At 64.2% G+C, this 25,073-nt stretch overlaps 2 protein-coding genes across 7 annotated transcripts; both read right to left on the reverse strand.

Moving 5' to 3' along the window:
• Positions 1 to 549: 549 nt before the first annotated feature.
• SHISA7 (shisa family member 7) lies at positions 550 to 10,287 on the reverse strand (the record flags this gene model as incomplete). 2 transcript variants are annotated; one of them, XM_079760125.1, is made up of 5 exons in its annotated part: positions 550 to 1,240; positions 4,214 to 4,363; positions 6,288 to 6,353; positions 7,897 to 8,051; positions 9,593 to 10,287. In XM_079760125.1, the coding sequence occupies 5 exons, from the start codon at positions 10,270 to 10,272 to the stop codon at positions 612 to 614; spliced, it is 1,680 nt and encodes a 559-aa protein (XP_079616251.1). In that variant the 3' UTR covers positions 550 to 611. The 2 variants fall into 2 exon arrangements, with proteins under 2 accessions (XP_079616251.1, XP_079616252.1); XM_079760126.1 differs by lacking the exon at positions 6,288 to 6,353 and having other exon boundaries at positions 9,593 to 10,272.
• Positions 10,288 to 14,476: 4,189 nt separating this feature from the next.
• On the reverse strand, positions 14,477 to 22,122 carry ISOC2 (isochorismatase domain containing 2). 5 transcript variants are annotated; one of them, XM_079760130.1, is made up of 7 exons: positions 22,020 to 22,091; positions 19,102 to 19,128; positions 18,819 to 18,956; positions 17,267 to 17,476; positions 16,853 to 16,923; positions 16,615 to 16,732; positions 14,477 to 14,866 (listed from the first exon to the last, which is right to left on the reverse strand). In XM_079760130.1, the coding sequence occupies exons 3-7, from the start codon at positions 18,951 to 18,953 to the stop codon at positions 14,786 to 14,788; spliced, it is 615 nt and encodes a 204-aa protein (XP_079616256.1). In that variant the 5' UTR covers positions 18,954 to 18,956; positions 19,102 to 19,128; positions 22,020 to 22,091; the 3' UTR covers positions 14,477 to 14,785. The 5 variants fall into 5 exon arrangements, with proteins under 5 accessions (XP_079616256.1, XP_079616254.1, XP_079616255.1 ...); XM_079760128.1 differs by lacking the exon at positions 19,102 to 19,128 and having other exon boundaries at positions 22,020 to 22,122; XM_079760129.1 differs by having other exon boundaries at positions 18,819 to 19,128; positions 22,020 to 22,117.
• Positions 22,123 to 25,073: the final 2,951 nt, after the last annotated feature.

Below are 25,073 nucleotides of genomic sequence, written 5' to 3' on the forward strand. Positions count from 1 at the left end.
TGGCCCCTGCGGTGCGCCCAGCAAGATGGCTTTGTCTGCGGGATGGCGGCCCGGGCGGAGGCATCTTCTCCGTGGGAGAGGGTTTTCCTGCGGATGATGATGTCAAAAGAGGCCTCTTGGGCCCAGAGAGGATGTCATAGGGCGAGGCTTGTCTCTGAATCGCCATCGCAGGAAGGATCGGTTGTCTCCAGGGGTGACGCCATAGGACAGGGCATTGTCTCTGCCATGACGTCACAAGAAGGAAGTGTGTGATGACATCATGGGACATGGCCTCTAGGGCTGAGCTCAGGGCTGGGCCTCTTCCCCTGCCATGGCCTCAGGGGAAGGCGTGGCCCTGGTGTTGACCTTGTTGCCAGCGACAACCTCACCGGCAAGCCTCTTCCTCTGTGATGACGTCATGGGAAGGAGGTCTTGCCTCAAACAGTGACAAAGGAGGACGGATCTCGGCTGCTGTGACATTCTAGGAGGAGGCCTGGTCTCCGGGTGACGAGTCCATTCAAAGCAGAGTCATCAGAGGCAGCCGCCCGGGCCCCTGGGGTGTGTCTGGGATCCAGGCTGAGCGGGGGGAGGGGGGCCCCCCCGCCGGGCCGCAGCCCGCCGCCCCGCCGGCCTCAGACAGTCACCTCGTTCTTGCTGGCGGTGCGCAGGTGCTGCGGCAGGTGGTGGCCGGGGATGAACTGCAGCTGCTCCAGCGTGCCCTGGCGCTGGAAGGGCGGCCGGCCGGCCAGCGTGCCCCCGCCGCCCGCGTCCGCCAGCCAGGCGGGCTGCGCCGCGTGCAGGTGGTGGTGGTGCGCGTGCAGGCCGGGCGGCGGCAGCCCGTGCAGCGGCGTGGGGGGCCCGCCGGGCCCCAGCAGCAGGTTGGAGTGGGAGGCGGCCAGGCCGGCGCGGGCGGCGGCGTCGGGGGGCAGCCCGGGGCTGCGCGGCGGCGACAGCAGGTGCTCGCGGCTCTGGCGCAGGGCGTCGGGGGACGCCAGCAGCAGGTGCTCCTGCGACACCAGGCGCGCGCGCGGCAGCGTGAACTCGTAGCGCGAGCGGCCGTCGCCCAGCAGGTGCTCCTGGGACATGACCCGCCGCGGGTGCGGCGCGGGCGCCAGGCCCAGCTCCTCGGGGCCGCCCCAGCCGTCCACGCGGTAGCCGCCGCCGGTGCCCGGGCGCCGCAGCGTGTGCAGGGGCAGCGTCCCGCGGGGCACCTCGCCCAGGTGCCAGCGCTTCAGGTAGGCCTCGTCCAGGTCCTTCTCGGCTGGGAGGCGGCGAAGGGAAGGGGGCAGAGGTCAGCCAGCGCGCCCGGCGCCGCCCCGCCCCCGGCTCCCCTACATCCCGCCCCCCACGGGGACCCTCAGGTCCTCGGCCTGGGCAGGGGCACAACTGAATCAGAACAACCCGGATAGCGAGGTGACCGAACACAGACTCCCAGGCCTCCCCGCGGCGGGGCGGGTAGACATGGGGACTTTTATTTTGCCTCCCAGTAGTTCTTTCGGGAGCAGAACCCAACGCCTGCTTTTTTTTTTTTTTTTTAATATTTATATTTTTATTGATTTCAGAGAGGAAGGGTGAGGGAGAGAGAGAGAAACATCAACGATGAGAGAGAATCATTGACCAGCTGCCTGCTGCAAGCCCCCCACTGGGGATCGAGCCCCCAACCCAGGCATGTGCCCTTGACCAGAATCAAACCTGGGACCCCTCAGTTCACTGAGCCAAACCAGTCAGGGCCCAACGCCTGCTTTTGAGGGAGCACTCCCTCCCCCCCGCCCCCCAATCCTGCAGCAGTGCTTTCTGTGAAGTCAATTTTATGGGTAGTGACCAGCATTTTGAACAAATGAAATAGCGCCCTGGCCGGGGTGGGTCAGTGGTTAGAGCTCTGGCCTGCCTACCTGAGGGTCTCGGATTCGATTTCTGGTCAAGGGCAGGTGCCCCGATTGGGGGGTTCAATGCCAGCCCCCAGTTGAGGTGTGTGTGGGAGGCAACCCATCGATGTGTCTCTCTCACACCAATGTTTCTCTCTCTCCCCCTCCCGTCCACTCTCTCTGAAAATCAATAGAAAAAAAAATCCTCAGTCCGAGGGTGAGGAGTGAAAAGCACAGACAAGTCTGTTCACCAGAAGGCCTCCCCCTTCCAAAGGGAGCGAGGGGGAGAGCTGGTTCCGTGTTGTTTTCAGCTGTGTGTGTGTGTGTGTGTGTGTGAGTGTGTGTATGTGTGAGTGTGTGTGTATGTGTGTGTATGTGTGAGTGTGTGTGTGAGTGAGTGTGTGTGTGTGAGAGTGTGTGTGTGATGTGTGTGTGTGTGTGAGTGTGTGTGTGTGTGAGTGTGTGTGAGTGTGTGTGTGTGAGTGTGTGTGTGAGTGTGTGTGTGAGTGTGTGTGTGATGTGTGTGTGTGAGTGTGTGTGTGTGTGATGTGTGTGTGTGTGTGTGAGTGTGTGTGCTGCTGAAATGTTAACGGATGAAGTGACACAGTCCCTGAGATTTGTTTTAACATGGCCCACGGAAAGATGCCATGGAGGGAGGACAGGATAATCAAGTGTTGCTCGTTGTTCAACTTGGATGATGGGAACACGGAGCTTCACCTGGCAATTTTCTCTCCTCTTGGGTTTGTTTGAAATGTTCTTTTATAAAGAGAATTTTAAGCCCCAGCGGGGTTGGCTCAGTGGATAGAGTGTCGCGGCCTGCGGAATGATGGGTCCTGGGTTCGATTTTGGTCAAGGGCACCTGCCCGGGTTTTGGGCTCAATCCCCAGTAGGGGGCGTGCAGGAGGCAGCCAGTTGGTGATGCTCCCTCATCATTGATGTTTCTGCCTCTCTTTCCCTCTCCCTTCCTCTCTGAAATCAATCAAGATATATTACTGCCCTAACCGGTTTGGCTCAGTGGATAGAGTGTCGGCCTGCGGACTGAAGGGTCCCAGGTTAGATTCCGGTCAAGGGCATGTACCTTGGTTGCGGGCACATCCCCAGTGGGGAGTGTGCAGGAGGCAGCTAATTGATGTTTCTCTCTCATCGATGTTTCTAACTCTCTATCCCTCTCCCTTCCTCTCTGTAAAAAAATCAATAAAATATATTTTAAAAATAAAAAATATATTACTAAATAGAATTTTAATAAAAATTTATTTGAGCCAGAGGATACATCTAGAAGCAAGATCTCAACAGACTGAGATAAATTCTTCCAAAAATGTTCTTAATAACAATTTCCAACGCTTCCCTGTATTTAAAAATGTGCTAATGTATATGTATCTTGTGGGCCGTAATGTTAAAAGCATCTCTTACTTGGCTCTCGGTTTAAAATGTCTGAGGGGCGGGCCACTGAGCCAGACATAGCCAAGAGAGTCACAACGAGTAGTCCAGGGGTGAGTGTGACGTTATTTGGGCTGAGGGGACCCATGCCTGGGATTGTTGCTGGAATGACTGGAGGAGACTTTTTTTTAAATCCTCACCCGAGGATATTTTCCCATTGATTTTTTTAGAGAGAGTGGTGGAAGAGAGAGGGAGAGACAGAAACATTGATGTGACAGGAAGCCATCGATTGGTTGCCTCCTGCACAAGCCCTGACCAGGGCCCAGGCCAGGCAGGAGCCTGCAACTCAGGTACGTGCTCTTGACCGGAATCGAACCCGGGACCCTTCGCTCTATCCACTGAGCCAAACCGGCTGGGGCTGGAGGAGACTCTTTTCTGCTGGTTGAATGGCAACCTGAAAATTCTCAGGTCACTGTTTGCAGCCATGAGGGAGAGGGGGGTATCTGTCTGCAAATGAAGCCAGCCCACTGTGCAGCAGAGCTGAGGGATATGCAGTCCCGGAGACAGCTTCTGAGCACCGGGATCCAGCCACGCACGAAGCTCCTGACCCATCTCAAGCTCCCTCAGTTACCTGTATGTGTGCGTGTATGTGTGTGTGTGTGCGTGTGTGCGTGTGTGTGTGTGTGTGTGTGTGAGAGAGAGAGAGAGAGAGAGAGAGAGAGAGAGAGAGCGAGCGCATGGGTGCATGCGCTTAAAGTCTTATTTCTGTTCATTGCAAATGCAAGTCCTGATAAATACAGTAGATCCTGGGGTGGTACACCATGAATTTGCATTTTAAAAAGCTCCCAGGTAATTCTGATACAAATGTGCTTCCGGTAATGGTAATTCCGGAACAAACTTGGAGAGGGAAGCTCCATTAGAAAGCTGTTGGGCCACTGTCCGCGGTCCTGAACCTCGGCCCGGGCCCTGACCCCGCCCTTCCGGGGACTCACCCAGCCTCTTGAGGGAGGAGTAGCGGTTGAGTTCGGATTTCACCGCAGCCTCGTAGGACGGGGGCAGATGCGAGAGGTTGTGGAAGGACCGAGAGCAGGACAGCGTGGAGTAATGCAAGTTGGGGCTGGGCGGCGGGGCGGCCCTCCAGTCTGGGGCAGAGAGCACAGCGGGGGTCAGTCCAGGCCCTCCTCCCTCAGCCCCAGGAGCCCAGGCCCCCAGCCCCTCCTCCCTCAGCCCCAGGAGCCCAGGCCCCCAGCCCCTCCTCCCTCAGCCCCAGGAGCCCAGACCCCAGCCCCTCCTCCCTCAGACCCAGGAGCCCAGGCCCCCAGCCCCTCCTCCCTCAGCCCCAGGAGCCCAGGCCCCCAGCCCCTCCTCCCTCAGACCCAGGAGTCCAGGCCCCCAGCCCCTCCTCCCTCAGAACCAGGAGTCCAGGCCCCAGCCCTCCTCCCTCAGACCCAGGAGCCCAGGTCCCCAGCCCTCCTCCCTCAGACCCAGGAGCCCAGGCCCCCAGCCCCTCCTCCCTCAGACCCAGGAGCCCAGGCCCCCAGCCCCTCCTCCCTCAGAACCAGGAGTCCAGGCCCCAGCCCTCCTCCCTCAGACCCAGGAGCCCAGCCCCCCCAGCCCCTCCTCCCTCAGAACCAGGAGCCCAGGCCCCACCCCTCCTCCCTCAGACCCAGGAGCCCAGGCCCCCAGCCCCTCCTCCCTCAGCCCCAGGAGCCCAGCCCCCCCAGCCCCTCCTCCCTCAGACCCAGGAGCCCAGGCCCCAGCCCTCCTCCCTCAGCCCCAGGAGCCCAGCCCCCCCAGCCCCTCCTCCCTCAGACCCGGGAGCCCAGCCCCCCCAGCCCCTCCTCCCTCAGACCCAGGAGCCCAGCCCCCCCAGCCCCTCCTCCCTCAGAACCAGGAGTCCAGGCCCCCCAGCCCCTCCTCCCTCAGAACCAGGAGTCCAGGCCCCCCAGCCCCTCCTCCCTCAGACCCAGGAGTCCAGGCCCCCCAGCCCCTCCTCCCTCAGACCCGGGAGCCCAGCCCCCCCAGCCCCTCCTCCCTCAGACCCAGGAGCCCAGCCCCCCCAGCCCCTCCTCCCTCAGAACCAGGAGTCCAGGCCCCCCAGCCCCTCCTCCCTCAGGCACAGGAGCCCAGGCCCCCAGCCCTCCTCCCTCAGACCCAGGAGTCCAGGCCCCCAGCCCCTCCTCCCTCAGACCCAGGAGTCCAAGCCCCCAGCCCCTCCTCCCTCAGACCCAGGAGTCCAGGCCCCAGCCCCTCCTCCCTCAGACCCAGGAGCCCAGGCCCCAGCCCCTCCTCCCTCAGACCCAGGAGTCCAGGCCCCCAGCCCTCCTCCCTCAGACCCAGGAGCCCAGGCCCCCAGCCCTCCTCCCTCAGACCCAGGAGTCCAGGCCCTCAGCCCTTCCTCCCTCAGACCCAGGAGCCCAGGCCCCCAGCCCTCCTCCCTCAGACCCAGGAGCCCAGGCCCCCAGCCCTCCTCCCTCAGACCCAGGAGTCCAGGCCCTCAGCCCCTCCTCCCTCAGACCCAGGAGTCCAGACCCCCAGCCCCTCCTCCCTCAGACCCAGGAGTCCAGACCCCCAGCCCCTCCTCCCTCAGACCCAGGAGTCCAGACCCCCAGCCCCTCCTCCCTCAGCCCCAGGAGCCCAGGTCCCCAGCCCCTCCTCCCTCAGCCCCAGGAGCCCAGGCCCCCAGCCCCTTAGGGAGTTATATGTCTGGGATCCAAGCCCCTCAGAGCTCCCGCTGTCCAGGCTGTCTCTGCCCACGCCAGGAGACAGGCTCTTTGCTGGGGAAGGAGGACACGTCGCAAGAGGAGGGGCAACAGGCCCTGGCTCAGCACCCGCTGGGTGCCCTGCCCCAGGCTGGGGTAGACTCCTGCATCTCCCCACCAACTGGGTGGGGGAGAGACGGCCACTTCCGGTGTCCACATGGGAAACGGAGGGTGGCTTGGTTACCTGGCTGGACTGTGAGGGCGGCTCACAGGGCCTCACCCCTGCTCCGTCCCAGGCACCCGCTCGGGTGCGCTCAGGAGCGGAAGGAGGGCCCTGTGTCCCCAGCCCGGCCCTGGCACCTACCCAGCGTGGTGGCGTGGTGCTTGGGGCTGTTGACGTTGAGGTGCAGGTAGTTGTGGTGCAGGTTCTCTGTGGGGACCAAGAGGGAGGTGGCATCACCACCAGCTCCCACTCCCAGCCATGCCCAAGGCCAGCCCCACCACGGTACCCCTACACCCCGCCTGCCCCTGCTGCCGGCTCTTCCACGTCTCGGCACCGCCCACCCGGGACAGTCTAGCCGGCCGTGGCATGTGAGGCCTGTGTGGCTGGGCCCCAGTCTCATCTCCCCCCTCCTCCCAGGCCCCCCTTCTCCCTGGCGCCTGCCTCAGTCCACTCAGACCCACCACCGGGCCTTTGCACCTGCTGTTCTCTCTGCCCGAACCCCCCTCCCCTTCTTGGCCTGCAGAACTCCTACTCATCCCCAAGATCCGGCTCAAATGCCTCTTATTACTGCTCCTCGGACCCAGCTCAGGCCTGTCCTTCTCAGCCTGGACCCGTGGTCGGCAAACTGCGGCTCGCGAGCCACATGTGGCTCTTCCACAAAATACCGCGGCCTGGGCGAGTCTATATTGAAGAAGTGGCGTTAGAAGAAGTTTACGTTTAAAAAATGTGGCTGTCAGAAGAAATGTCAATCGTTGTCCTGTTGGTATTTGGCTCTGTGGACTCATGAGTTTGCCGACCACTGGGTTAGACCATCCTCCCAGCCTCCCCCTCCACAGAGCAGAGCTCCCCACCTCTGACTCTGCTCTGAACTCCTCTGTGGCCGCCGTGGCCCCCGGACAGCCTGGCACTCAAGGCCCTTCCTCACGTGTCCGTGTGCCCTTTCCGTGGCCTCACCCCGAGCCCCCCCCCCCCCCTCCGGGCCATGGCTTAGCTGCCTTTCCTGGGGCGCCTCCCTCCTCCAACCAGACCCTTCCAGCCGGGCCCAGACCCTGAGGTGCTCCCCGGGAAATCATATGCATAAAAGCCTAAGCGACCCTTACGACCGGTCAGCAGATTGACCGGTCGACCGGTCGCTATGATGCACACGGGCCCCCAGGGGGCAGACGCTCAACACAGGAGCTGCCCCCTGGTGGTCAGTGCGCTCCTACAGCTAACCTCCCGCGGTCCCTCCCCGCAGCGGCCGGCGAGGCCGAGGGACCCCACCTGTGCACGCATTCGTGCACCGGGCCTCTAGTGTAAGAGTAACAACAGCAGCTCACGTGGACACGGCACATGTCCCAGGCCAGGAACGGCTCTGAGGCCCTCACCACAGCCCTGCAGGGGGCGCTGTGTGCTCCTCCTCTTGTGGGGAGGCAGGGCTTGCCCGGGTCACACAGAAGCAGAGCCAGGATGCCACCCCCAGGGGTCTGCCCCCTGCTCCCCCCCAAATCCTAATTCAACAATTAGGGGTGTCCTGGGGTGTTGTCGGCTGCTGGGTGGTCTGACTCGGAGTTTGTCAAGCTCAGGGGCTGAGAGTGTCTAAGCCTCAGTCACCCTGGTGTCCAGGCGCCCACCCAGGGTGCCCACAGGAGGCAGGGAGGGGTTCCCACTCCCCCACTCCCCTTGGAGGCTGCGGCTGGGGGCGGGGCCCCCGGGTGGGGCGGGGCTGCAGGGATGAGGGGCGTGGCCACAGCCCCCAGGTCCCACTCACCGAGGTTGGAGGGCTTCATGGTGTTGTAGAGGTTCTTGGGTGTCCTCGGGCCCATGCTGTCGGGACCCCCGACCCCCGGGGTCAAGGAGCTGCTCCGTGCCCGGTCCGGCCGGGTCCCGGGTCCCGCCTGATGCCGCAGCATGTCCACCAGCGCCCTGGCGGGGGCAGAGGGGCGGTCAGCGCCTGCGGATGGGGGCGCGGGAGGGAGGACCCAGGCTTCCTTCCCGCCCTGTTCTCACCTTTGGGGGCATCTGTCACCTCAGCTCGGGTGGGCTGCTCGCCTTTGGCCTCGCCCCTCGCTAAGGGCAATCTGAGCTCTGTCCGCCCCAAGGTTCTGGGACCCCCTTCCTGCCCGACGCCCCCTTCCCCTCCATCGGGCCCCGCCCCGCCGCGGCCTGGGAGCTCCGGCCTGTTTCTTCGGCAGCTTCCCCGCGGGGATAAGGGTGCCCCCTTCACCCAGCGCTGCGGGCCCCGATCTTAGACCTCCCTGGGTTTCTCTCTCTCTCCCTCCCCCTCACGTTCCTCCGCAGGTCTGCGGATCCGACCTCCACTGTAGCTCCCACATGGCGGGACTTCTCACCACCGACGCCGCCCCCAGCACCCCCTCTCGCCAGGTCCTCGCTACTGTCTCCTGACGGCTCTCCTGCTTCCGCCCTTGTCTCCCCGCCCAGCCTGAGCTCAGGACCCTCGGTGCTCCCCCATCACCCCGGAATTAACCTCCACCTGCTCTCAGCTGAGCTGGCTCCTCGCTGCCCCGCAAACACCACCCCAGGGCCTTTGCACACGCTGTTCCCTCCGCTGTTCCCTCCGTCTGGGATGCTCCTTCCCTTCAACCTGCTCGGAGCGGCCTTTCCTGGCCACTTCCCATAAAACACCCCCCGCCCACCCCCCCACCCCTCATTCTGCTTTGTTTTCTTCACAGCAGCTGCCAGTCACTAAAAGGATATTGCCTATGTGTTTGCTTGCTTACTATCTCGGGCACTAACTTTTTAAAATATATATATATTTTACTGATTTTTTACAGAGAGGAAGGGAGAGGGAGAGAGTTAGAAACATCGATGAGAGAGAAACATCGATCAGCTGCCTCCTGCACACCCCCCACTGGGGATGTGCCCGCAACCCAGGTACATGCCCTTGACCAGAATCGAACCTGGGACCCTTCAGTCCGCAGGCTGACCCTCTATCCACTGAGCTAGGGCATCAGGTACTAACTTTTATGACAAAGGTAGCCAACGTTTACCGAGGGCTTTCCGTGGGCCAGGCCTCGACGTGAATCAACCCGGTTCATCTTCATTACAGGCCGAATGGGTGGGGAGCATTGGTTAGCCCCATTGTGCAGACGAGGAAACTGAGGCACAGGCGGGTTAAGCAAATTGCCCGGGGCCACACAGCCCACAGGCAGCCGGCCTGGGGTGGGGAGCCGGGCTTACCCATCAGGGCGGGGGCCTGGTTTCGTTCACTCGTGTATCCCCAGGTCCTGGCCCACAGAAAGCGCCCAAGAAACATTTGCTGAATGCATGAGGCGTGAGCCTCCCCCATTCATCAGCCAGGCGTTCGCCGGCTCTTGCGGCGGTGGCGGCGGCGGCCTCCTGGGTCTGACCACGCCCCCACCCGCAGCCCCGCCCTCCCGATGGCTCCACCCGCCGGCCCAGGCCCCGCCCCAGGCGCCTACCCTTCTGCCGGAGCGCGCACACACCTGGGCACGTTGATGTCCCGGTGCGCCCTGGGCGCACGGGACGCCTTGCTGAAGGCCACTTTGGCTCCGACGCCCACGGCCAGGGCGAAGCTGATGACCCCGCACACTACGTAGGCCGTGCTGCCCCCGGGGCCCTCGCCCCCACGCAGCCCGTTGCCCCCTGCCCGGCCCCCTTCCAGCCACCCGGCCTGGCCGGGCCCGGGCCCCCCGCCCGCGCCCCCGGCGCCCCCGGCGCCCCCGGCCATGGGCGGCGGCGTGGTGGCCCAGCGCGGCGTGTCGTAGTTGGAGCAGGAGGCCTGCGCCAGGCGCATGTGGCGGTGCTCGCAGCAGAAGCGGTAGTGGCAGGTGCCGCAGCAGAAGCGGTAGGAGCCGGTGCTGCAGTTAAAGGTGGCGTCGTACTGGCCCATGACGTCGTAGTAGCCGTGGCAGAGCTCCGCCGGAGGGGGCGCCCGCGCCGCCGCGCCCGAGCCGCTCGCGGGGCCGGTCTTCGTGCCATTGGCGCCCGCGCCCGCCGCGCCCCCGCCGCCCGTCAAGGCCCCGGTCAGGCGCCGCAGGTGCGCCAGCAGCGCGGGCAGCGGGCCCGGCGGCTCTGCGCTCGTGGCGTTGGACGGGCGCGCCCCGGCCTGGCCGGCGGTTGAGGCCAGGAGCAGGAGGGTCCCGAGGAGCAGGAGGGCCGGCATGGGGTGCGCAGGAGGCTGGACGGGCCGCCAGGCTGAGCGGAGAACCGAGGCTGGAGCGGAGGGCGGGAGAGAGAGGTCCGGAGGCGGGGAAGTAGGGAGACGGGTGGCCAGAAAGGATGAGGAAGGAGGGCGAGGGGAGGGAGACGGAGGGAGACAGAGAGGATGAGTGGAGGGCAGAGGCGTGGGCCCAACGTTGGGGGACCCACGGGCGGTGGAGGTCGGTGGGGGGGCGGCGAACAGAATGATACATGGTAAGGGTGGATGGAAAGGCCCGCGGGAGTGATGGATGGGAGGAAAGATTGGGAAGGAGGCATCAGACGGTGGACAGGAAATAGGACGGATAGGACCGAAGTGAGTGATGGCGGGGAAGAGGGCAGATGGGGTGAGAGGGGAGGGGGAGGGGAGGGGAGGAGATGCGGGAGACAGGAGAGGGGTGGGTGGGGGAGGCGGGGGAGAGAGATTGCAGTTGAGAAGCAGTTTGTAGCCCAGCAGGTGGGGGGAGGGAGTGCGTTCCTGGTGGGTGCCGCTGGCCCACGGGGCGCTGTGACGGGAGCACGCTCATGCTCGCATCCCGCGGACAGGATGCCTCCAGCCCCGCCAGGTGTCCGGGCACAGCTGGCCCCGTGGAGAACCTCTGGCTTAGACTCTCTGGTCCGCAATCGCCCCACACGCTTGTTTCTTTCCCTGAGCTAGACCTGATAATCAGGAGATGTCAGGCGTCAGTGCGTCTGTCTGTCTGTCTGTCTGTCTGTCTCTCTCTCTCTCTCTCTCTCTCTCTCTCTCTCTCTCTCACACACACACACACACACACACACACACACTTCAAATGAGACACCAACGTTCCAGCAGGTCCCTCATTTGCCTGAGCCCGGCGGCGCCCAAGCCGTGGACACGGCCTCAGGGTATCAGCATCCATAGGACGCAGAGGACTTAATCCCACCGGAGGAGCCCTCCCAGCAGCGCCCGTGCGCACAGCAACGTGGACCCTCCATTCGCGGCGGGCTGCCGCCTGTGGTGGGGTTAGGGCTAGGGCTAGGGTTAGGGTTAGGGTGCTGCGCAAGGGTGCCATCCACCTGCGCCCCACAGCCGGGGAGCCGCACCGGGCCGGGCACATGCCTCACCGGTGGGAAGGCTCCGGAAGGGCCAGCAGTGCCTGCCCGCCCCCTGGCTGCATGGACTCTCCCTCTGCTGACAGATCCCACTGCCTCCCCACTGCACGTCTGTGCTCACACCCAGGGGCTCAGCTCCAGGCCACTGACAGCTCAGAGGGGAGGCGGGGAGCAGTGACACAGCCCCTCAAACCCAGACACACACACACACACATACTCACACTCACACACACACACACACTCACACACATACACACACACCTACACACACACACACACCACACACATACACATATACATACACAGAGAGAGAGAGAGACACATACACACAGAGACACACACACTCACACACACACATACACACACTCACACACACATACACACACACACACACTCACACACACACACAGCTCAGGCCTCCCGATGCGATGCACGCAGGGCAGCACCTGCTGGTGGGAAGGGGACACACACCCAGCGGCCGACTGAGGGGCCATCTGACCGGGATACAGGGGACGGGGTCTGTCCCTCAGCTCATACAACAGAACTCACACACACCACACAGCGCGGGCACCCACACAGCGTCCCAGACACAACACGCAGGGCCCCCCGGGGCATCCCGAGGGCCCCCCTGGCGCCTCCTCTCAACACACCCGGCCCCACGCGGACACAGCCACGCATGTCGGCGTGTTCAGCCCCCAGCACGCAAGACCCGGACACAACTCAGACACAACCATGGCACGCCGGGGCCACACACAGCTCAGGAACACGGGCAAGGCCCTCCCCGAGCCAGCTACACACGATGGACACGCAGCCACACACATCACAGCCCCAAGTCATGCAAGCTTGGGGTGCACACACACCCTCACCCAGTGGAGGAGATTCTGGAAGCAGGGATGTGACACCCCCCCACACACAACTGCACCCCTGCCCCCATCCCTGCTCTCACCCCTGCTCACTCACACACACTTTTCTCCTCCACAGGTGGGGAGGGGGCCCCAGCCCCGTCTCCCCACTCCCTGCACCTTGCATGCCCAGCGGCTCAGGGCCAGAGGTCTGCTGGGCCCCCCACCCCCCAGCCCTAAGTGACATAGATGGATGGACAGAGATTAGGGGAGCCAGCTGGAGGATGGGGGTCCCCCAGCAGGCCCCACTGGTCCTCCACCTGCCACCCTGCACAGCACTGGGCCCCAGCCTCTGGCCCCACCCCCTCCTGCCCCTGCCGGCTGCAGGTGGGAGCCGGGGCTGGGGGGCCTGGGAGCGGGGGCAGGTGAGTTGACTGGGAGGAGCCTGGAGGCGGTGATTAGGGGAGATGAAGCAGGACCCCGGGAGGACAGGGAGAAGGACCGGGGAGGGGGGACAGAGACTCAGAGAAGAAGCGAGCACCGGCCCTGGGGAGCTGGGCGCCGGGGGTCTGCAGGGGGCAGCGGTGGGTGCTGAGGGAGAGGCGGGGGCAGGCGGACGAGGCACAAGGGGTCCGAACGCCAAGGAAGGGGGTGAGGGTGGTTTGGGGCTGGGAGATGGAGGAGGCGGACCAGCGGGTGGGGGAGTGGAGGGAGACATGGAGGGGTCCTGGGGGCTTGCCGCCCCCCCTCCCCCCGAGGAGGCGGGACTGGGGGAGAGACTGAACTCTCCGAGGCTCACAGCACTCAGCAGCGGCCCACACCCCGTCCCTGCGGCCCCGCCCGCAGCCCCCGGTCCCTGGGCCTCCGGGTGGCCGTGCCTCCGGCTCCGTCCGCCGCGGGGCGGCCCCTCTGACGGGATGCGCCCTGGGTCTGGGTCTCTCTGCGGGTGTCTAGACGCGTCTCCTGCCCGCATCTCTGCGTCTGTCTCGGTCCCGCGGCTGCGCCTCTCGCCGGCCCTTCTCTGAGTGTTTTCTGGCCGCCAGCACCCCCTGCCCCGTCCGTCTCTCTGTCCGGTCCCTGCGTCCCCGGTCTGCACATGCCCGTCTCTGCCTCTGATCCCTCGTCTCTGTCTCTTCCACAGATCTCTGTCCCTATGCATGTGTCTGTGTGTCCCCCCCTCCGGACCCCCAACCTCCCTCCCGGTCCCCCTACTCTCCCTCGGCCCGGTTTGGAGGCGCGGGTAGGGGGGCGCTGCTGAGCGAGCCGCGTTCCTAGCGCAAAATAGACTCCTGTTGCCATGGCGACGTGAGCGCGGCCTCCCGGACGCGAAGCTTCTGGCTGCGGGGTGAGGAGGGGGGACCCCTGGATCCGGAAGGCGGGGGCCAGGGGCGCCAACGCCGGGTCCCAGGGGCTCCCGGAGGAAGGAGCTGGGACTCCTAGGTCCCTGAGGAGGGGGTTGTTGGGTGTTCTGATGCGCGCTCCCAGTCTTCTTGGGGGGGGGGGGGGTCTGGGTTCGGGTTAGTGGGCTCTGGTTCCCCAGTGGGGGCGGACCGACTGTGAGCTCTGATGCCTGGGTTCTTGGGGGACTCAGGTTGCCTTCTTAGGTCCCCAAGGTTGGGGGTGGATGGGGACCAAGGACTGCGAATCTCAAGGGGTTGAGGGGCCTTGATGAGGGGGGGCGGGGAAAGAATCAGTAGAATCCCGACTCCCCGATTTCTAAGAGAGCTGCAGAATTCTGGGAGCCCCCATGTGGATCCCCTGCCCCCTGCGTCTTAGGGGCGCAGGGACCACTCAGATAAAGGTGCTGTCCTTCTTCCCATCCGTCCGTCCATCCGCATGCCAGTCTCTTCCTTCCTCCCGTTCCCACGACCCCGTGCCTCAGTTTCCCCCTCCGCACGGGTGCGGTCGCGCTCACCTCACTTTCCGATGCGGGACCCTTGGGGATTCTGGGGTGGCGGCGGCGTGGGGGGCCGGCCGGGGGAGGCAGCGCGAGCGCGTGTCTGCAGCCGGCCGGGCTGGGCGTGCGCGCTGGCGGGGGGCGGCTGGCGGCGTGCGGGCGACCCTGCCGGCACTTCTTTCCCGAGCAGCTGCGATAGGGCCAGCCCTCCCCTCTTCCCGGCGCCCGCTGGTAGCTGTGAAGAGGCACCGCCCCCTCTCCACCTGCTGGGGACCCCTCTCCCCGCCACCCGCAGCCCCCAGTCGCCCCCGGGATACCCCCAAATCCAAGAATGGTTCGGTCCACAGCCACATCGGTGTTTATTCTGCGAGCCCAGGTCCCACACAGCCCGTGACACTCCGCCCCCTCCCCTTCCCAACCCTTGAAGTGGCCCGGGGCCGAGCCCCGCCCCCAGCTCAGCTCAGCCAACGGCCATCGGCTCCCAGGGGCTCATTTGCATTTCCGGGAGCTGCCGCCCAATAGCAAGGCAGCACCCGCCTCCCCTCCCGAGGGGCGGCACTCCCGGTGGACTGCACCACTCCTGGGATCCAAGGATGGGGGAAAGCGCTTCCACCGAGGCCCGGGTGACAGGAGGAGGGAGGTCTCCCTCCGGGCGGAGTGGGGGTTCAGCGGAGGAGGGGGCTCTGGCCTTGGAAGAGGCCGAGCAGCCCGCTGTCCGGGGCGGGCTCCTTGATGATCTTCTGGATCTGCAGAGGGAGGAGGGTGTCAGGAGGTATCCAGGGTCCCCGTTTCCAGGGCGGATCTGAGGGACACTGCCCCCTCTCCTTTGCCCTCCTGGCAGCAAATGGTCTCGCCAACCGCTCCCTCTTCTCAGAACTTCTCCTGGGGCCTCCCTCTCACCGCCCACCCGAGTTAGTGCCCGATCACCTGCCATTTGCCTGCTTTGCTGGCCTGGGCTGCTAAGAGCGATGGGCTTGGCCCTAGCTGGTTCAGCTCAGTGGATAGAGCATCAGGCGGCGGACTGAAGGGTCCTGGGTTCGATTCCAGTCAAGGGCACGTACCTGTTACAGGCTCTATGCCCGGAGCATGTGCAGGAGGCAACCAATCAGTGTGTCCCTCTCACATCAATATTTCTCTCTGTCTCTGCCCCTCCCTCCCATTCTCTTTAAAAATCAATGGACAAATACCCTTTGCTTGGGATTAACAGAAAGGTGATGGGCTTTGTCCCGGGGCCCTCTATACTTTCTTCTTCTTCAGTCATCTCAACTCCCCCAACTCCCAAACCCAGCCCGCGCCTTGCCCTCCACTCCAGACTCATATATCCTCCTGCCTCTGGGATGCTGGTTGCCACGGGACCTCTCTCACTCTCCGTTCAGCCCCTCGGTAGGTACCAGCCTGCAGCCCCACTCTGGGTGCCTTCTCCCAGAGCCCCACCTTGCACCCACCAGGGAGCCCCAATGGCCGGCAGAAAGCAAACAGAAAAGGCAGAGCCCGCATCCTCACCGCACCACGCTGGCGGACCTCAGACACCTGCCCAACTGCTCCCTCGCAGGAGCCCGTGGCTGCTCCTCGCTAAAATCCCCGGACCTTGAGGACCTGGCCTGGCTCCTCCCCCTCCCCTCCCCCACACGCCCCAGCAGTCAGTGCCTGATACAGTCCCTGGAGGAGGCAAGTCCAGTCCCCCCCCCCCCCCACCCCCAGGCCTTTGCCCCAGCTGGTCCCTCTGCCAGAAGCACTTTCTGGATGACTGGCTGCTCCTCCCCCTGCAGGTCTCCACTTCAAGGCCCCTCCCCCCCCAAGGGCCTCCCTGCTGCTTACTATGTTTCTCACTCTCTGCACATTCCCTCCCCAGCTCCAGGCCCCAGTGTGTAAGGGATACTGACTGGCTTCTGCTGTTGCCCCAGGACTGGTCCCAGTGGCTGGCACATAGTAGTTGCTCAATAAAGGCTCAGCAGGACTGAGAGGAGAGGAGAGGGCAGAGCGCAGAGGGTGTGCTCCCGCAGCCCAGGGCGGGCACAGGGGAACCGCCCCGTCAGGCCTGCGTGCCAGCAAAGCCCCTGGGAGGTGGGCGCGGAGGCTGGACCTGCGTGCCAGTGGCCGGAGGCGGGGAGCGGTGGAAGGTCCAGAGGCCCCACCTCCAGGGCCCCTGCTGTTCTGTCCTTTCCCGTGTCTGCCAGGCGCCCTCCAGGCCTCAGCCACCTTCTCCCAGGCTTCCTAGACCACCCTGTGCAAGCCCCTCGCTGCCTTCCCCCCTCTTTCCCTCTCTATCCCACCCCCCTCTCCCTCTCTCCAGTTCTCACTGCCCACCAGCAGCTTCTCTTATTGATTTATGGTTGATGGGGTGACTCCCCAGGAGAACTGAGCCCCCTCTGGAGGCGGCAGCCTTCTGTGTTCCAGGATGTGTATGTTCCCGGATGTATTCCGAAAAGACGTGGTGGGGCGCCGAGGAGACATTTGCCAGGTGCATGGAAGGTGGGGGACTGGGAGCCAGTACCTCCTTGAACTGGGGGTGCGCAGCGTCACCCACAAGCTGCAGGATAAGTCCTTCGCTGGTGGAGAGGAAGGCGCCGCTCTGTCGCATCCGGGCAAGTGCCACCAGGCGGTCCACCTGGCTGCAGGGGGAGAGGGGTGTGAGCCCCATGGCCTGACACCCAGGCCCCTGACAAACTGGGCTCTTCCTGGGAGCCCCGTCCACACCCCACGTGCAACCACCCCTCGGGGGTCCCCCTCACCTGCGGGAGGAGCAGGCGTCCACCACCACGTGGACCTGCAGCCCCCGATCCAGGAGGTCCAGGGCTGTGTTCTGGGGGCAGAGAGAGGTCAGGGCCAACCCCAGACAAGAACAGGGGTGCCGGGTGGGGGACTGGGGGACTGGGATGCTGCGATGGGATGAGGGAGCTCAGAGCAGGGCAGAAGCCGCCCCCCCCCCCCCCCCGCTGCCCCCTGGTTACAATGGGGTCCTGGAGCAGCATGGCGCCCCAGTGGCGAGGAGTCCTGAGTGAGGGTCACATCAGCTCAGGAGGGGTCAGGGGCCAGGCAAGGGGTCAGGCTGGGAGCGTGCGGGGTTCTGAGTGAGGAAAGGCTGTCCCGTTCAGGATGGGGGATTCCAGATGGGAGGGGCTCCCGGGGTCAGCGGCGGGTCTCACCAGGATGCAGGCCTGAGTCTCGATGCCGCACAGCAGCACAGAGCGCAGCTGCGGCCGCGTGTCCAGCTCCTGCCGCGCCACGGGCACCATGCTGAAGCAGGTCTTGGCCAGGGGCTGCAGGCCCGCCGCCCCCAGCTCGGGCACCGTGGGGCCCAGGCCCTGCGGGTACTGCTCCGTCAGCACCGTGGGCACCTCCAGCAGTCGGGCCACCTGTGCCGGGAGGGGGGACAAAGGCCTGAGCCTGAGGGAGGGGGCTGGATCCCCAGTCTGAGGGAGGAGGGGCTGGATCCCCTGGTCTGAGGGAGGAGGGGGCTGGACCCCCTGGTCTGTGGGAGGAGGGGGCTGGATCCCCAGTCTGAGGGAGGAGGGGCTGGATCCCCTGGTCTGAGGGAGGAGGGGGCTGGATCCCCAGTCTGAGGGAGGAGGGGCTGGAGCCCCAGTCTGAGGGAGGAGGGGGCTGGAGCCCAAGTCTGAGGGAGGAGGGGGCTGGAGTCCCAGTCTGAGGGAGGAGGGGGCTGGAGCCCCTGGTCTGAGGGAGGAGGGGCTGGATCCCCTGGTCTGAGGGAGGGGCTGGATCCCCTGGTCTGTGGGAGGAGGGGCTGGAGCCGCAGTCTGAGGGAGGAGGGGGCTGGATCCCAGTCTGAGGGAGGAGGGGGCTGGATCCCCTGGTCTGAGGGAGGAGGGGCTGGATCCCAGGTCTGAGGGAGGAGGGGCTGGATCCCAGGTCTGAGGGAGGAGGGGCTGGATCCCAGGTCTGAGGGAGGAGGGGGCTGGATCCCCTGGTCTGAGGGAGGAGGGCTGGATCCCAGGTCTGAGGGAGGAGGGGGCTGGATCCCAGGTCTGAGGGAGGAGGGGGCTGGATCCCAGTCTGAGGGAGGAGGGGGCTAGATCCCCTGGTCTGAGGGAGGAGGGGCTGGATCCCCTGGTCTGAGGGAGGAGAGGGCTGGATCCCCTGGTCTGAGGGAGGAGGGGGCTGGATCCCAGTCTGAGGGAGGAGGGGACTGGATCCCCTGGTCTGAGGGAGGAGGGGCTGGATCCCCTGGTCTGAGGGAGGAGAGGGCTGGATCCCCTGGTCTGAGGGAGGAGGGGCTGGATCCCCTGGTCTGAGGGAGAAGGGGCTGGAGCCCCAGTCTGAGGGAGGAGGGGACTGGATCCCCTGGTCTGAGGGAGAAGGGGCTGGAGCCCCTGGTCTGAGGGAGGAGGGGGCTGGATTCTCCTGGTCTGAGGGAGGAGGGGCTGGATCCCCTGGTCTGAGGGAGGAGGGGCTGGAGCCCCAGTCTGAGGGAGGAGGGGGCTGGATTCCCTGGTCTGAGGGAGGGGGCTGGATCCCCTGGTTTGAAGGAGGAGGGGGCTGGATCCCCTGGTCTGAGGGAGGGGGCTGGATCCTCTGGTTTGAAGGAGGAGGGGGCTGGATCCCCTGGTTTGAAGGAGGAGGGGGCTGGAGCCGGGTCTGAGAGAGGAGGGGCTGGATCACCCTCTGAGGGAGGAGGGGCTGGAGCCGGGTCTGAGAGAGGAGGGGCTGGATCACCGTCTGAGGGAGGAGGGCCGGTACCTTGAGCATGCGGGCGGCCACAGAGACGATCTGGGCGAAGTAGGCGACGTGGCGGAACTTCTCCTGCATGTCACACAGGAAGAGGATGGACGACCCCGGGAGGACACGGCCCAGGGTGGGCTTGGCAGCCGCCATGTCCTGAGGGAGGGCAGGGGCGGAGGCTGGGGTCAGGCGGGGTGTGGGTTCTCTGCACGCCCGGGTCCCTGCGCCTAGACCTTCACACGATCCCGTTCTCCGTCTCCACCCGCAGTTCGCACCGGCTGCTCCCAGGGCTGGAACACACCTTTTTATTTTGTTTAAAGTATTTTTACTGGTTTCAGAGAGGAAGGGAGAGGGAGAGAGAGAGAAACATCAGTGATGAGAGAGAATCATGGATCGGCTGCCTCTTGCACGCCCTCCCCTGGGGATGGAGCCCGCAACCCGGCCGGTGCCCTGACCGGGAATCGAACCGTGACCTCCCGGGTCATTGGTCAAGGCTCAACCCCTGAGCCACGCTGATTGGGCCACTTCTTTTTTAACGTGTGAGTCCTCCTCCGCCAGGAGGTCACGGTCCCACTCCTGGGAAGTCTCCTCAGACCCTGCCCACCCCCGGGACCAGACTGGCTCCCCGGAGCCAGGTGTGAGGGTGTCTGCCATCCCCATTACCCACGGGGCCACCACACCTCAGGCTCCAACGGTGACCCTCCCCCGCCCCGGGGACACCGGCCCTGAGCAGGGTTGTGACTGCGGAGTGCCCACTGCCTGCCGGGAGCACAGGGGGCGGGAGGTGGTTCTGAGGGAGAAGAGTCGGCTCCCCTGGGCTGCCCCTCCCTCCTCCAGCCCTGGGTGGGCAGCGGGGCGGTGCTGGGGAGCCTAAGGCCGCGGGAACTCAGCTCTCCCCGGTGTGAACAGCCAGCTGAACTGCTTCCGGGTCTTGGAAAGCAAGGCCACGTGGCTCAGTGATTGAGCGTCAACCTAGGAACCAGGAGGCCCCGGTTCGATTCCCAATCAGGGCACAGGAGAGGGCTGGGGGCTCCGTCCCCACAGGGCAGGAGGCAGCCGACCCACCATTCTCCCACCATTGATGTCTCTCTCCCTCTCCCGTCCTCTCTGAAGCCAACACAAATATATTTCAATAAAACAAGCCGTAAGCGGTTCAAATGGCAAATCTGGTGCCATGGGAATTTCATCTCAAGAAAACACAGTGGGCCCTGACCGGTGTGGCTCAGTGGATAGAGCGTCGGCCTGCGGACTGAAGGGTCCCAGGTTCGATTCCGGTCAAGGGCATGTACCTTGGTTGCGGGCACATCCCTGGTGGGGGGTGTGCAGGAGGCAGCTGATCGATGTTTCTCTCATCGATGTTTCTCACTCTCTATCCCTCTCCCTTCCTCTCTGTAAAAAATCAATAAAATATATTTTTAAAAAAAGGAAACACAGTGGGATGGAGTCGCCCTCCAAACCCAAACCACACCAAGTTCATGAATGGCACAGTCGCAGCCATGGCTGGCGCTGGGGTGTCCGGGGGCCTGGTCTGTCCTGGCGGGGCCGGGAGGGGGCTCGGGGGGAGTGAACAGAGACAGGGACAACCTTCCTGAAAAGACAAAGCTGACCCTGGGCCTCCCCAGGCCCCATGCGCCCCCCTCCCCATGCCGGGGACCACTGCGGCCGGCCTGGCCATGGCCCGCCTCGGCCCACGCCGCTCCCTCCGCTCGAGTCGCTCTGAACGTCCGAGATCAGGGTCCCGTTATGTAAGCTCTGGCACAGCCACCCTGTGGGGTTCTGAGAGCCAGGACAGACTACAAGGGGACCCTTTAAGTAACAACAGGGAAAGGTGCTCCAAAGATGGTAACAGTGGGGGCGGGGGGGGGGCACAGAACAGCCTGTACTGGTATACCAGTGCTCCCATTTGTGTCCCCAAAAAAGAAGGGGGAAAGAATGTGTCCTGTGCTATGTATAGCTGCTCCGGGCAGGCAGGGAAGCAGCAGGGGCTTGGGGGGTGGGGTGGGGGAGAGGGGGGGACAGGTCACCCAGGGGCAGTGTGAAGGCCCGGTTCTCTGAGTGTTGGACAGTGCCTAACAGGTTGTGCAGTCGGGATACATCGGCGCAGTAAGAGATCCACGTCAAGTGAGAACTCGGCCAGACCTGCCCGTGGCATTGACGTTATGAAAATGCTTATCCTCGGGGCGGCCAGTGGCAGAGGGGTACGGGGGCTCCCGGGGGGTGGGGGCTGGGGGGGGGGGCTGGACTTGTAAATATGGATGTGACTCTACACCAGAGCGCTCACTGTGTGTGAAGGTGTTTCAGCCGTGTGTGGGTGATTTGGCCATTTTCTTGCATATATGGTATCCTTCCACTTAAAGTCTTCAGCATATAAAATAAAGTGAGGGAAAGTAAAATAAAATGGGGAGGCCCCGCTGGCTGCTGGGGGGCTGGACTGGAGGCCGAGGCCAGGGAGGAAACTGGGGCACAGAGAGGAGGGGGCCTGGGTGAGGGTCAGGGCTCGGGCCTGGCTGCGGGACAAGGGAGGGGAGGGAGACCTCCAGGTTTCTGGCCCATGGCTGGCAGAGCCTGCGGATTAAATCAGGGACCTGGACCGACCGGGAAACCGGTTTTGGGGCGAAGAGGAAAAATTGGGGGAGGGAGTGTGTGTGAATGTGGAGAGGTCTGAGCTGGAGACAGATTTGGGGGTGCCGTGGGGGAGGGACGGGGACGGTCCAGAACGGACCTCTGCGTGGGGGGAGCCCACGGCTGGAAGAGGAGGGGCGGCCCGAGGTGGGCAGCAACTTAGGGGGACAGGTCGGGGGGGGGGGGCTGCTCAGATCCCCACGAGGCCTCGGGGGCCCCAGCCCTGCAGGGCGGACGTCCTGGCTGGGTGACTTTGGGCAAGTTTCACGCTCTGTCTGAACCCGTTTCCTCCTCGGAGGAAGGGGGGCAAACCCACCCCCTCCGCAGGGACGAGGGGAAATGTGTCCCGGGACGCAGAGAGGGCGGGAGCGACCCGCGGAGGGTTCGAGAGCCCGGCAGCCGGTTGGGCAGTGCCGGGCAGGAGGCCTCCCCCGGCGGTGCGCCCTGGGCTCGGGGCGTCCGGTTCCCACCTGCGAGGCGGGAAGGTCGGTCTCCCCCGGGCGGGGCGGGGCGGGGCGGGCCCTTCCCGGAAGGCACTGGGTTCGAGCCCGGCCCTCCGCCCTCCGCCCTCCGCAGGTGGGTCCCGGAGTCACTCACCTTTCGGGGCCCGGACTTCCGCCGCCAGGGCCTCCCCCCCACTCGGTGCCCGGCCCGGGTCACCGTTGGGCGGGGTCGCGACACGTGGCCCAGCCCCCGCGCCGTCGCGTCCCGCCCCCTCTGGCCGAGCCGCCCAATCGGCGCTCTCCGAGCTCTGCCCGGCCCCCGCGCCTGGCCAATCCGCAAGCGTCGCTGGTTGTCAGTCCTGAAGGCGTGATTGGCCCACGCCGAGGGGCGGGGAAGCCAGCATCTGACCAATGGGTGGCTAGATAGGGCGTGAGTGGCGGGCCGGGGGCGGAGCAGCGCGCTGAGTGCGGAGAAGGCTGAGTCCAGCCGGGAGGTGGGTGGCGGCGGTCGCCGCGCTGTACAGACCCGACCCCGGAGGCGGGGAGAGGAGGGGGCGCCCTGCCCAGGGCCAGGGGGGGGGCCTGGGGTTCCAGCCCCGGCCTTCTTGTCTGGACAGAAACTTACAGCGACCCAAGCACTTTCCGGCAAAAGGTTAAAGGCGCGATGAAGCCTGGAGCTTAAGATCCTCTCCATCCCTGGCCGGTGGCTCAGTGGTTAGAGCGCCGGTCCCAGCACTGAAGGGTCTCGGGTTCGAGTCCAGGTCAAGGGCACGTACCTAGGTTGCTGGCTCGATCCTTGGCCCCGGTCGTGGCACGTGGGGGAGGCTACCAGTCTCTCTAACCAGTCTCTCTCAGATGATGTTTCTCTCTCTCCCACTCCCCCCCTTTCCACTCTATCTAAAAGCAGGTGAGGATTAAAAAACAAACAAAAAAGATCCGCCCCACCCCTAGCCCCCTCAATCTGAGTTCTCAGCAGCCTCAGTTTCCCCATCTGTACAGCACCTGCCTCCTAGGGTGGGGGTCAGAGTATGTAGACTTTTTGCTTGGAAATGGGGTTGAGAGGGACAGAGAGAGAACTTCCCCTCGTTCTTGGAATAAAATCCAAATTACTCCTAGTTCATGGCCTGCCTTTGTCAACCTCTCCCACCTCCCCTCTCCCCCCTCTCCCCCTGCTCACTCCCTCCAGCCAGCTGGCCCCACTGCTGCTCCCCAAGGCTCCGCCCCAGGGCCTTTGCATGTGCTGTTTCCTCTGCCTGGAACCTAGACCTTCAGCACGGGCAGCTTCTTCTTTGTCCTTCAAGGCTTTCCCTGACCACCTGGTGTCAGATACCTCTCGGTAAGGTCGACATTTTATCTTCTTCAGAGCCCTAATTCCAATCTGAAATTGGAAATTTATCTCGAGCTTAAAAATGTATGCATAGCCCTCGCTGGTTTGGCTCAGTGGATAGAGCGTCAGCCTGCGGACTGAAGGGTCCCAGGTTCGATTCTGGTCAAGGGCATGGACCTTGGTTTCGGGCACATCCCCAGTCGGGGGGGGGGGGGTGCAGGAGGCAGCTGATCGATGTTTCTAACTCTCTATCTCTCTCCCTTCCTCTCTGTAAAAAATCAATAAAAAATATATTTTTAAAAATGTATGCATAGCCCTAGCTGGTTTGGCTCAGTGGATAGAGCATAGGTTGGCAGACTGAAGGGTCCTGGGTTCGATTCTGGTCACATGCCCGGGTGGTGGGCTTGATCCCAAGCCTGGACGTGCAGGAGGCAGCCTGAAAGATGAAACAGAGGGCTGGAGACCATGGGATACCAGGACACAGGCTTTATTGGCGATCACCCTGCCGGCCGCCTTCCAGAGGGGGAAAGGGAAGAGAGAGAGAGAGGGAGAGAGAGAGAGAGAGAGAGAGAGAGAGGGAGAGAGAGAGAGAGAGAGAGAGAGAGAGAGAGAGAGAGAGATTGCTGGGGTGAGAGTGCCTTTTAAGGGGAGGAAAAGGGGACAGGGCTTAGGGTACTCAGCCCACGCTGATTAGTGGTTTCATGTAAGGTACATGGTTAGGGGCCTAGGGATTTAGGAATTGGGGGTTTAGGGTATATGGCAGGTGCTGATTGGTGGTTCAATGTACAGTCCATATAAGGTGTTCAGGAATGTCCGGCTGCAGGTGGAGTTTATGTCATACTCCGTCCATCAGTTGGGGGAAGGGGGGATCTATCACAGCCAATCAGTGATTTTCTCTCATCATTGATGTTTCTATATATACCTCTCTCTCTCCTTCTCCCTTCCTCTCTGACATTAATAAAAATATGTATTTTTAAAAAGTTTTCATTTTTGTCAGTCCCCTGACCTGCCTCCCCCGCAAATGTGAACTCCACAAACGCAGAGATCTCGTTTATTTTATTCACTGCTGAATCCCCAGCACACAGTAGGTGCTCAGTGCATCTTTGCGAATAAATGAGCTGAGACCAGACATCAGGCCGAGAGGAGCCAGGGCGACTGGGGGCTGGAGTGAGGACTTGAGGAGTCGGGGCTGGGAGGAAGAAGGGAGAGGTGGAGGGGGAGAGCGGGAGGGCCGCCTGGAGGAGGCAGAGGCGAGGCCCAGGCCTCAGGTGGGGTCCGGCCTTGGGCCATTTTCCCAGAAGTTCCAGGAGAGGAGTGGGAGGGGCCCCTGGCAGAGGCTGGGGGCTCGAGAGCTGTCCTGGGGGGGCCTCTGGCTGGTCCGGGGCCGAAGCTGGGCTGTGACTGGGCGTCATGGGAAGCAGGCCCCCCAGCCCTCAGGGACCCCCTGAGAATGGAGAGCACAAGGCGCCACCTCCCACCTGCCGGCCCAGGCGCCCTCGGGGGCCAGGAGCTCGGGCCCTCCCCGCAGGCCGGGCAGGGGCGGGGGCGGGGGCGGGGGGTCGCGGGGAGGCAGGCCCTCCCGGAGGTCTGGCTGGCCGTCTGCGGGCTCCGGGGTGAGCGCGATGCTCGGGAGGAGGTCCAGGCTGGAGGCCTCCAGCGCGGCCGGGCTCAGGCGGGGGCCGGCCTGGGGCGCCTCGCTGGGGGCCACGGCGCGGGCCACGCCCAGGAAGGGGGACGGAGGCGGCGGGGGCGGCCTCCGGGGCGGCGGTCTCCGGGGGGCGGGCGGCGCCTCCTGGGACAGGATGGACAGGGCCAGGCGCTGGGTGGCAGCCTCGATCCTGGCGAACTGCCTGCGGAGAGACGCGCATCTGGGCATCGGCT

This window comes from Cnephaeus nilssonii (genome assembly GCF_951640355.1).
Source record: "Cnephaeus nilssonii genome assembly, chromosome: 20".
Lineage (NCBI taxonomy): Eukaryota > Metazoa > Chordata > Mammalia > Chiroptera > Vespertilionidae > Cnephaeus > Cnephaeus nilssonii.

Excerpts from the sequence above, each read along its gene's own strand:
- ISOC2 (XM_079760128.1), bottom strand. The coding sequence starts at position 18,953 with ATGGCGGCTGCCAAGCCCACCCTGGGCCGTGTCCTCCCGGGGTCGTCC. Across the intron at positions 17,477-18,818 it reads TGGCCGCCCGCATGCTCAAG|GTGGCCCGACTGCTGGAGGT; the intron begins GTACCGGCCCTC and ends CTCCCGGCACAG. Across the intron at positions 16,733-16,852 it reads GACGCCTGCTCCTCCCGCAG|CCAGGTGGACCGCCTGGTGG; the intron begins GTGAGGGGGACC and ends CTCCCCCTGCAG.